This window comes from Branchiostoma floridae, chromosome 4 (genome assembly GCF_000003815.2).
Source record: "Branchiostoma floridae strain S238N-H82 chromosome 4, Bfl_VNyyK, whole genome shotgun sequence".
Classification (NCBI taxonomy): Eukaryota; Metazoa; Chordata; class Leptocardii; order Amphioxiformes; family Branchiostomatidae; genus Branchiostoma; species Branchiostoma floridae.
The window spans coordinates 17,575,637-17,587,966 of record NC_049982.1 but is presented as its reverse complement, the minus strand read 5'-3'; the positions used below and the strand labels follow the sequence as shown (position 1 = coordinate 17,587,966).

The window sequence follows — 12,330 nt, the reverse complement described above, 5'->3', positions numbered from 1 at the left end:
TTCAATGCGCATAATAGCAATTACGTCACAATGAGCTTGTCCTATGGAAGAGGTTTTAGGCTATCAATACGTGCTAAATAAAGAGTTATGGCCATGAAAAGGAATGACAGAGGGGTGCTCTTGTGATGGAGCACACTTTCCTCCTATTTCTGACTGGAACAAACGGTGTAAACCTCTTAGAACATATTTGAGTTCGTGACGTCACAATACCTGCCACTGGCCTATGTTCTGAAGTGACAACGATGCAGTTTTAAGTTCCGCGCTTTAACGGAAAGCACTTGAAATGTTAGTTTTTGGTCATATCGGGTAGAGAATAGACCTAGCTTTCCCGTCCAAGCGTTTCCGTTGGCAAGACTCCTTTTATTTCGTAGAAAAATGAAGTTAAATGTTGTACCTTTGGTAAAGATGGAGGTCTGTGCTGCACTTCTTGCGGCTATGAAGGTATAAACGGGCATCTGCTAAGATAAGGCTGTACAGTTTGGTGTCGGTCTCGGTGAGATAAAGAAGCCTTGGGATGTGTCTTCGGATTAGTGCAACTTATTTGTGTTAAGGCCGAGAACTAGCGCCACACCGAACTTGACACTTGATTCGGAAAGAAAGTGCGAAAGTGACGTCATCGGGGCCTTTTTTCATTGGAAAATGCCTGCTTCTCAATGTAGGAGCAATTGTGAAACGTTCAAATGCGATTTCAAAGTGCCCAAGAGGTACTGTAGTTTAAACAACAATGTTTCGGTAGGTTTTATGCAATCTATGCTTAGCACACACACTTCGAAGGCTATGCGACCGTGTTTGAGGGGGGGGGGGCGTGGGAGGGGGGCAAATCCACCCATTATATGACAGTGTAGAATCATATCAAAACCTGCGAAATCCGGCTTTTTTTCAGTCAGATACGATCGGGGCTATACACTTTCATGGGAAAAATGCAATTTGTTGGCTATTATCACTAATACTTTTTTCAGGATGGGTGCTTTTAAGGGAGCACACACCAGTTTATTTGGGGGTTCAAATGGAGGCGGCACACCCTCAAGTCTAGCGACCATCTCTTCCAGGGAATTATCCTGAAGGAAAATAACTGTATATGGGGTGAGAGGATATACCTTCAGCTACAAGACCAACTGAGTTTCGATCCTTCAACTTCTCTAATTTTGAAAAATTATAGGGAAATATCATTATTTTCATGTCAAAAATGATGCACAAAATCGGGCATTTTCGCATTGGATAAAACAGAGCAGATTTTTCCGGCAAGCACGACTGATACTGCCAGAAAGAGGAAAATCTAAAGACTAATCCAGCCAATTATAAAGAAAATTCTAGTACTACAGTTTTTTTAATCATCCACGGCGCGCGGCATTGCAACTTTGCTTGACACAGCGCCTCAGAGGTAAATCTAGGTCACGGGCCTCTTTACATTCAGGCGTAGGGATATCGCGGAAGCAACGCGCGGACCAAAACACAATTTGCACCAAAAACACACCATTTCCTACGCTTTTCAGCCATGTAACCGTTTAATGTCATTTCGCAGGAAATAATGAGAAATGTCAACTCAAACATGGGCCCTCGGAAGCCTTTCGTCACTTTTTGGTCGCGGACTACCACGGACCCCGGTCGCGGAAGAACTGGGTTGTGTACCGTTATGCAAATAAGTTCCTAACTGGCATAATTAATGCAATAGTGCCATGATTCTTTTAAGTAGTACATGATTAGACTGTCAACATTTTGACCTGTGTAAGTTGATTAAAGGGTACATAACCAAGCTTAAACTATGTAGATTTGGAAGTCATTTGCATAATAAGAATATAATTTTATGGAGATTTTAAGTAGTACATGATTAGACTGTCAACATTTTGACCTGTGTAAGTTGATTAAAGGGTACATAACCAAGCTTAAACTATGTAGATTTGGAAGTCATTTGCATAATAAGAATATAATTTTATGGAGATATGAGGTATCCAAGCTCTTGCTGTATATATATATATATATATATATATATATATATATATATATATATATATATATATATATATATATAGTGTGTGACAAGTTATGTATGCTCTGTTCCCAAGGGATAAGGGGTGTGCAATGTGTCATTCCCCACACAGGGTTTTGTGTAGTATTACATGTATAGAGATGTAGATGTAACATTTGTAGTTACATGCATGTGTTTGAGTTGTTTATGAATACATTTTGCATGTATGTCTGGTGGGAAGGGGCCGGGAGCTGCACCTGTATCCTTGGCATTCCAACGTTCAGATCATGACCTACAATAGGGATGGATCAGGAAGCATATATGTGAGGGGAAGCATGTTGTGACTCTCCCAAGTTCATATCCACATGCATGGAATATGCAGCCTCAGAAACTTGTTCCAGAGTTCTTGTATAAAACAGACCTGTCACATCTGATTTTTGTGGTGAAGTGTATGGAAGTCTTTTTTGGTAGTTTTGAATGATGTGAATATCAGCCTCTTAGCTGCTCCGACCCCCAGACAACTCAGACTGGTCAATTATAATATATGAGGGAATACGCTACGCTAGGGAATTATGGGATGGTCACCTCTGTGTTAAGGGCATCCTGTGATGGAACTGAAATAGCAGTAGGATAGTATCACTCTTTTATGATAAGTGGTATAAAATTCTCTGCACATATTACTTATGTATTGAATTTACAAAAGCAAGTTATAATTTACAAAAGAAAATTATAATAGATAGGTGAACTGGTCCGTTTTGCCATTGGAAACAAACACCCAGTCTAATAGTACCCCTGGTGGCTAACTAGTAAACTTGAATCAATGTCTCACATATTTTGTTTTGTGATGCTGTAAGAATCTATATCCTATCTCGTGCACAATGTGTGTGGGTTAGATTTTGTTGTCTCAACTTACATGTACATATTTTTCTTCAATTTCAGTTAACGTGCTATACACGAGAGTATCTGCGAAGCATAAATGATGGAATCTCCAGTGGAATCTAACAAGCCACAGTTAAAGTGTGGTGAATGTGACCGGACTTTCTCCTCCAAGGACCAACTGGACAGTCATTACAGCACCCATACCTGGAAACAGTGCTTCCAGTGTAACTTCTGTAGCTACACTACAACATCCATCAACCAGATTAAACAGCATGCAGAAACACACAGGGGTCAAAAGTCTGCCAACACCACTGTAGAGCAAGAACTGATAGGGGGAAACAGTGATCATGAAGAGACAAGAGAGACGTCAGATGAGTGTGCTGCACAGTCCCCCGATGCTGAGGGAGACAGGGAGGCAGTGATAGTGATTGACAGTGATGATGACCATGAAGATGAGGACGGACAGAACAGACATGATGTAGAAAACACATCTAATCTGTTAGCAATTCAGAGGTACATAGAAGGTGCAACAGGCAAAGAAGCACAGAATGAAGAGAGTATTGCTAACAGCAAGTCTTCCACCTTAAGTTGTGCCAATGCTGCTCCTCTGGAGGCAGCCCTGACTTTAGATGGAGAATCGGATCAGAACTTGCCCCAGGAAACTGTGGAGAGAAACATCGTTACAGGTTATAAGGACTCCAGTCAGCAGTCCAGAAATATTTTTGCCCAGTTGATGGGGGACTTTCCTGTTGCAACCTTGCAGCCCAGTTCTCCAATGGTAGACTGTAGTACATCAACTGGCACTGAGAGGCAACAGTCACAGACTAGTAGCAGTACTTCCCATGGTGGTACTAACCCTGTTGCGAGTGGAAGTAGAGAAGAAACAACAGCTGACCCAGGTGCTGATATCCAGTGTGAGGTAGTTAGTTCTAGTAACAGTGCCAGGAAAAAAAAGAGAAACAAAAAGGCGAAAAAGCTCTGGACTTGTGAGTGCGGACTCTCAACTTACTATCTTGACAACTTGAGAAGGCATTTACGTAAGGGCAGCTGCTCCCAGCAGAAGCACAATGTGTACAGAGCGCGGCCCACCATGGCCACCACAGGGGCAGTGGTGAAGAAAACTGCCAGGCAGGTACGGTTTGAGTGTTCAAGGTGTTCCTTTTGGTCAGCGACAAGATCGGAGTTGGTCAAACATCAAAAGACACATGTCAGGACTCACTTCTGCAGTGAGTGCCCTTTTCAGACAAATCACACGGCCAAGTTGAGACGGCACATGCAGATGCATGAGGGAGATCATTTGTTCACATGTACTGAATGTTCCTTCAGTAGTGACCACAGGAATATCCTCACCAGGCATAAGAAACTTCATGAGGCAGAAATTTGTAACCCAGGTGTGTCTCAGAAAACATTTAAATCCCTTCCAAATGAACCAGATCTAGAGCTCGTGTGTTCAAAGTGTCCCTTCACAACCAGGGAAGGCAAGTACTATCTGCTGGAGCATGAAGCTGAACACTACGAGGATAAGAGAATGAGATGTGACCAGTGTGATCTCACAACTGTAGACAAACGAAACTTTCAAAGCCACCTTTGGAGCCATGATGGCCAAAAACCATTTGAATGTGCACATTGCCCTTACAGAACTGCGCATGCTAAGTCTCTGGACAGGCACCAAAGAAATCATAATGCAGACCTCCCCTTTCAGTGCCATCTATGTTCTTTCTCAGCTAAAGGACAAAGTGCTCTATCTGCCCACATGAATGTACATGGCATGAACAGCAGGTTTGATCAGAAGAAAAGTGGTGAATCAGAAAGCAGTCGCAGGAAACAGGGTGAGTCAGAGGAGGGGGAGGAGGATTGTTTGAGTACCTCTGAAACAAGTGACAGTTTTGAAGCCACTGAATTGGAAATACCACCTGAACAGTTGGACAGTAGAAAAGGAGCAGTTGAGGAAAAAGAGAGCCATGTTGATGGGGAATACTTTAATTGTAAACACTGTGCTTTCTCTGCTAAAGACAGGTATGTGCTGCTCCTGCATGCAGCCAAACACTACAGTGACATGACATATCGTTGTGATCAGTGTGACTTTAGAAGCAGACACAGTGTTTCCTTAAAAGAACACCTGTTTATCCACCTTGGGCAGAAGCCGTACGTCTGCACAAAGGATCCCAAGTGTCCTTTTGTTTCAGCCCATCAAGGAAACATGAGGAGCCACATGAAATCTCATTCTGCAAACCTGCCTTTCAAGTGTAGGTTTTGTACGTTCTCAACTGTCCGTCAGTCAGTGCTGACAAAGCACCAAAGGCTACACTGGCTGGCCAGACAAAAGTCAGGCCAAGAAACAAAATCAAGACCTCCCAAGCGCACAGTCTACAAATGCACACATTGTGAGCATACTGCACAGAGTCAACATGCACTGATGTGTCACCAAGCCGAACACAAAAACCTACGAGTCTTCCAATGCAACAGGTGTCAATTCTTCACAAACTCAAGGTTTATCTTCAGGACCCATAGAAGTAAGCATCTAAGCAGAGACAAAGTTGGTATGAAGCACGGAGACAGAGGAAAAAAAGTACAAGTGGAGCCTTCAGTTCAGCAAAAGCCCTTCAATTGTTCAACCTGTTCATATACAACAGACAAAAAACATCTGCTGCTGGTCCATCAAGCCAAACACTCAGGTGATAAAGCATTTCACTGTGATGAATGTGATTTTTCCACGCTAACTGTAGAAAACCTGATTCAACATCTACGCACACATGAGCGAAGAAAAGTCCAGAAGTACAAATGTGATGAATGCCCATACATAGCAGAGAGGCAAAGGGCTTTGATAAATCACAAAAACAACCACAAGGCAGATCTTCCTTTCAAGTGTAAGTATTGCTCCTACACCGCAACCAGGGGGTACTACATACGTGTTCACATGCTCTTGCATATCCACAGTAAGACAGACAGGTCAGAAACAGAAGATGGCAGGGGGCATAGTGAAAGTATTCCCAACACTTCAACAGATGTCAGTGATCCTGCGATATTGCATCATGATGCAAACAGCGATGGCAAGGTAACCTCAGAAAAGGCCAGCAAATCAGTCCCTGGTATAAGACTGGTCATGACAGGATCGGGGCAGTACAGGACAACAGAGCCAGCGAGCCAGCCACCCAAACCAGCAAGTAAAATGATCTACTGTGAGTACTGTGACCACAGCACAACTCGTCCTCGGGACATGAAGGTTCATGTCAGGCTCCACACCGGAGAAAGGCCATACGCCTGCCCTGATTGTCCCTTCAGGGCCATCCAGTCCCATCATCTTCAAAAGCACCAGAAGTACCACCAAGCAAACTTGGCCCAAAAGTGCAGACTCTGCACTTTCTCTTGCAGAAGTGCCTCTCTGCTAAGGTCACACGTCCAGCTGCATAATGACAAAAGAAAGTGGCACAGGTGTCCCCACTGCAACTTTGTGACCAGCAGTTACCGTGTTGTCCACACCCACATAAAGAAGCAGCATGTCTTGTCTTCAAGTTTGACAGGAGCTGCTTCTGTCCTTCCAGTCAAGGAAAAGAGTCCATCTCCTCAACCAGGTGAAGTCAGTGAAGTCAGTGTCGAGGGTAGTGAAAGTGCTGAGGAAGAATACCAAGGAGCAGAAGAAGAAGATGTGGATGTTGTAGGGTTAGAGGAAGAGGCAGGACAGACTCAAGATCTTGACAGATCACTTGAGAAGCATGAAGAGGATGGTGACAGTGCAGACAATTCTGAAGATCAGGCAGAAGTGTTATGTGTACCCCATGAGAAAGACACTGATCGCCAGCCTCCTGGGACAATACGTAACACAGGTGGTTTGGAAGAAGTGAAGTGTAATCACTGTGAGTTTTTATCAGCATCCCATGTGGACCACCTCATTCACCTTTCTACTCACAACAACAATAAGAAAATATGCTGTGATCAGTGCGATTATACTACTAGCAATGAATCCCTCTTCAAACACCACTGGCAAACACACACAAGTGAAAATCTGTTCAAGTGTGATCTCTGTCCATACAGAGGCACAGGCAGAGCAAACCTTCTCCAACACCAGAGCTTCCATTCTGCCAAGCAATCCCTAAAGTGTCGCTGGTGCTCATTTTCCTGTTCAGAGCGACTGCACCTTGACAATCACAGCCGACTACACGGGCAGGGTCGTTTCAAGTACAAGTGCCAGTACTGCCATTTCAACACTGACAAGGTCTTCCTGCATCTCGTACACAAAGCAAAGCACTCCAGCACAGGGATCATAAAATGTAACATGTGTAAGTCCTTTCAGACAAAGGACACAGATGCACTGAAGGAACATCTAAAGAAACACACTCATCAGGAGTATCCCTCCAAAAACCTCTCATTCTTACAGCGTTACAAAAGTAAAGTATATGCTGAAGATGACCTCTATGGATGCAAGCTTTGCCCCTACAAAACCCTCCAGCCCAAATCTATGATTGTTCACCTGTCGTGGCATGGCGCAAATGAAGTCTACAAATGCCCCTTTTGTAATTTCTCTCATACACGATTATATATCATAGATGACCATAAGAAGCTCCATGGATATATGGGGTCGTTCAAGTGTAACCAGTGTAGCTATGCCACAGATGAGAAGTACAGGCTGCTGAAACACAAGGCCATGCATTCTGGTAGGAAGTCCTTCAAGTGTGATCAATGTGATTACACCACAGATAACTCTCATAGACTCATGATTCACACCACTCGACACAGCGGGCAGAAAACGCATATGTGCCCCCTTTGTCCCTTTGAGACAATGAGTAAAACGGACCTGAAGGTGCACAAACAGAAGCATGGTGCAAAGCACTCTCAGAAATGCAAGTACTGCACCTATTCGTGTGAGAATAAAAAGCACCTTTCGAAACACTTGAAGCTACATGAGGATAAGACAGACCTGAGGTGTCTGAAGTGTGACTTTGTAGCTACATCAGAGTGTTCTCTATCCTGGCATGAAGCCAACCATCATAAAGATGATGACGTACAGCCAGATGAATCTGTGGTGACAAAAGAAGCAGTTAATGATGCCCCTGTATCTAGTGTCAAGTCAAAACTGTTAAGCACCTGGCGTTACCAAAGAAAAAAGTGTCCCCAGTGTCCATTTATAGCCCAGGATCTTAATAGGTTACAAGACCATGTACAGAAGCATGGGGCGGCACTTCCCTTCAAGTGCACCCAGTGTTCCTACACATGTGAACGGGAAACAGACCTGACCCAGCACTCCAGGTGCCATGGTGTCAAGGGGGCATTCGTGTGCCAGGAATGTTCCTACTCCACTGAGAAGAAGCTGGGCCTGTTGCTCCACCAGGTGACACACACGTCTGATGGGATGTACAGCTGTGACCAGTGTGACCTGAAGACACAAGACAAGGAGGCGCTGCTGAGCCACATGAAGGAGCATGATGGGACCCAGGTGTTCAGGTGCTCTGTGTGCCCGTACAGCACTGTGATCGAGAGTTATTATGTGCTGCACCAGAGGAGGCATCATGTCAGATTGCCACTCAGTTGCAAGTACTGTTCGTACTCTGCAGGCAAGAAGAAAGACATTGAACAGCATACTAGGATGCACAAACGAAAGTTTCACTGCAGAGAATGCACGTACACCACCGACAGCAGATATCACTTCCTTGTCCACGGGGGTCTTCACACAGAACAGAAGATATTTTCATGTGACAAGTGTCCTTTTCACACCAAAGCTATGGTAGCGCTCAGGAATCACCTGCTTAACCAGTGCAACAACAAAAAGCTAAAGTGCAGCGAATGCCCTTTTGTTGTTGACCGGAGAGAGGTCCTCATGAATCATATGAAGTACCATAATGTAAACCTCCGGTACAAGTGTGATCATTGCTCCTTCTCCACAGCACTGGGTTGGCACTTTAACAGGCATGCTAAGCTTCACAAAAAAAGTACAGGACAGAGACAAAAGCCATCAGCATCCTCAACAGAACAGCAAGATAGCAGTAGGGACAACGAAGAGCGAAAGAAGAAACCATCATTGGTAGAAAGTGATCATGATTCGGATGTGGAAGTGGTGGATAGTGATGAAAATGACAGCACTGACCAGGTGGAGACTCCAGAGCAAGACATGATGAATGATGACGGCCATGAAGCAGACAACAGCAGAAGTACAGATGAGACCGGGGATGTGACTGAGGATGTGGATGTGACTGAGGATGTGACTGGGGATGTGACTGGGGATGTGACTGGGGATGGGAACTGTGAAAGTTCTAAAGAGAAAGTGATGGATGTCTCTGGACCCTCCACATCTGTCACCACCAGTACCCATCAACCAACAGCAAAACAGCAAACTGTTTTTAACCTGGTGAAGTCATACGCCAGTTATCATCTCTCATGCAGGTTCTGCCCTTATAAAACATCAAAAAGGATTCATCTCGTTTCCCATGAGGCCAAGCATGGCGCAGATCTGCCATTCAAGTGCAGCAAGTGTTCCTACAGCGACCGTTTCGAGGGAAAGATGGCCATCCACATGAGGGTCCATGGATGTCCTGGGAGGTAGGTCCTTTATTCAGGAACTTTAAATCAACTAATGAGAACAAGGAAGATACTCTACATATATCATGGGAAGTGTCTCAAACAGTTCAGTTCTTTGATGAAGTAAAGCCAAAAGGGACAGGTTTTCAGGCCATCTCTTATGCACAGTTTGTAATGAATTCAACAAACTTAACTGCATTGATGCAGTACCCAGAATGTTTCTTGTGTGTGCTATCTACAATTGCCATTCATTTTTCATTTCCTTCATTTTTGTAGGTACCAGTGTTCACAGTGCTACTACTCTACCAACAATGAAGGCTTCTTGCAAGTTCACATGAGTTCCCGGCACAGGACATCCAAAGTCTTCCACTGCTCCAAGTGCGACTTCTCCACGGAAAGACCAAAGTACCTAAAAGAACACATCTACAAGCAGCACTTGTGCAAGTCTCCCCCCACCAAGGTGAAGGCACTACAGTACAAGTGCATCAGGTGTTCTTTCCAAGCTGCTACCCTGGCTGATCTCTGGGAACATCACAAGGTACAACACAAGGAGGAAGAAAAACACTTCTACAGGGATGCGTCAGTCTATAAATGCCGCCACTGTAGCTTTGTGGCACCCAAACAACATCGCATGGCTCGGCACATCCGGATCCACCTGAGGGACTTGGCATACACTCGACAACCTACTGACAAGGTGGCCAAGGCATCCAGCTCTGGAACCAACAAGGTAACATGGACAGATGGGCAAAAGGTTGGATCGGATGAAGACAGCCAGGAAGTGCCGCCTGTTGGTTACCAATCCAGTGCCCCAAACTGTGAAGTATCAGATGAAAAATCAGTCAAGAAGTCTAAGAACACAGCTCGTAAGAGTGTGCCACTATGGAACAAGGAAAGGCCAGTCTACCAATGTCCTGACTGTGACTATACAGCAACAAGAGAGCACCAGGTACTGGCCCATGCCCAGAACATTCACAGGAAGGAACCTGAGGTAGAGAGACAAAAGGTCGCCCATTATCCTCGTCGTTTCAAATTATTCAAATGTCACTCTTGCCCCTACACTAGTTACAGACATGTCCATGTCAGCATCCACGAGAAGTACCATTCTGCCAACTACCCGTTCAAGTGTGACCAATGCACGTACACCTGCCAGTTCCTGTACAAGCTCCTTCAGCACAAGGAACTACATGAGAGAGGGGACAGTGTGTCTCCCCCACCCATGCCCAGGAACATCACTGTGTACAAGTGTCCCCTGTGTCCCTACACCAGCTACAAGAGGACTGTTGTTCAGGAGCACAAGACATACCACAAGGCTGACTACCCTCACAAGTGCTCTGACTGTTCTTACTCCTGTAAGACTGATGCCAAGCTGCAGGATCACATGAAGCTGCACACTCAGGACGGGTCTGCTGATCAGGCCCAGGAAGAGCCAGCTATGTCCCAGGTTTCTCACCGAGGGCAAGCTTCCTTGTTTAAGTGCTCAATGTGTCCATACAGGAGTTACCAGCGTACACACATCTATTGCCATGAGCGTCTCCACTATGCCAACCTCCCCAACAAGTGTTGCTATTGTACCTACTCTTCCTTATTTGAGTACAAGGTACAGCAGCACCAGAAACTGCATGAAGTAGAAGATGGGTCAGCAAGGCTTTCTGACAATGATGCAAGCCAAGATGCCATATTTAGTATAATGGAAAGCAGCACTCATGAATACGATGAAGATTTGACCGCCGCCGCACATAATGCAGATGAAGAGTTGCAAACTGAAGGGATTCTATCAAGGAAGCGGGGCCTCAATGCCGTATTTGACAACAGTGACCGCTATCCCCTGCGTGCTGAAGGAAGGCTCTCGATCCGTCTGTTCCGTTGTGCAAAGTGTCACTTCTACAGTAAGTCGTGGCGCCTCCTTCAGCTGCACAAGGCCCAGCACGAGCTGAAGATGATCAGGTCGGACAGTAGGAAGAGGCCGCTGCCTGCAGCCCAGCCTGACAGGGAGGCAGAAGGAGGGATGTACCGCTGCAGGTACTGCCCCTACGGGTCCACTCACATCAGCCACGTGTGGAGACACGAGGAGCGCCACAATGCAGGACTGCCCTTCAAATGCAGGTGTGGCTTTAGTACTTTTCTTCTAATGGGAACATGCAAACCTATCATCTTGCATTATGATAATTTTTTGGTCATTAATGTGGAGGTGAAATATTGTTGTGATCTACACATAGAACTACATGTACTCACTAAGTTGGGCAGACACTGTGTAAAAGATCTTAAATGAGGATACCCCTCAGTTCCTTAGCTAAATGTGCAATAATGTTGGGCTAGGAACGAAAATTATCAGTTGCATGTTGCATGTAAAAAGACTATATAACTCATGATCTTAATCAAGTTTTTCAAGCTACATTGGGTACACCAATTAATTCTGCGCAAGATATATTTAAGCTACACTTGCACAAAACTCTGGTTGAGAAATATTCAAGTTGAGTCAGTTTTGAGAAAAGCTGTTGCCTAACTGAAGAATTTTTGGATCCCTCAGATACTGCTCGTACTCCTCCCTGCTGGAGTTCTGGACAGACAGGCATGAGGCGGTGCACAAGGAGGAGAGGCAGGTCGAAGCCATGCAGGACATTAGGGACCTCCAGATCCAACCAGAGGAAAGGTCTCCAGTGTTTGCATATGGGGACGACAAACTGTTTGCTGGGATCGACACAGAGGAGGAACTGGCGACCAATAGTGACGGCTCAGACGACGCGTACTCGTGCAGACTGTGTGGGCGGACATTCGAGGAGTGGAGAACGTACCAGCAACACGCCCGGCAACATCGGCAGGCGGGGGGAGAACATGTCAGTCATGCTGTTGCCCTTGGCGACCCATTCACAGGAAGAGTGTTCTACGTGTTCACGTGTAAGCTGTGTGGGCGCCGGTTTACTGGTCAGGTGGACTGGATCCAGCACATGCAGCACCATCGCAGAAACAACAGGGTT

At 45.3% G+C, this 12,330-nt stretch overlaps 1 protein-coding gene across 3 annotated transcripts in view; it reads left to right on the top strand.

Annotated features, from left to right (window-relative positions):
* The window catches only part of LOC118414280, a 20,477-nt gene that overhangs the window by 7,112 nt on the left and 1,035 nt on the right, over positions 1-12,330 (top strand). For 2 of the 3 annotated variants that reach the window (XM_035818207.1, XM_035818209.1), the window contains exons 2-4: positions 2,906-9,376; positions 9,632-11,458; positions 11,883-12,226. In XM_035818207.1, the coding sequence (XP_035674100.1) occupies positions 2,943-9,376; positions 9,632-11,458; positions 11,883-12,226 (8,605 nt within the window). In that variant the 5' untranslated portion in view covers positions 2,906-2,942. Of the gene's footprint in view, positions 1-2,905; positions 9,377-9,631; positions 11,459-11,882; positions 12,278-12,330 lie in introns of all 3 variants that reach the window. The other variant, XM_035818208.1, reaches the window with a different exon arrangement.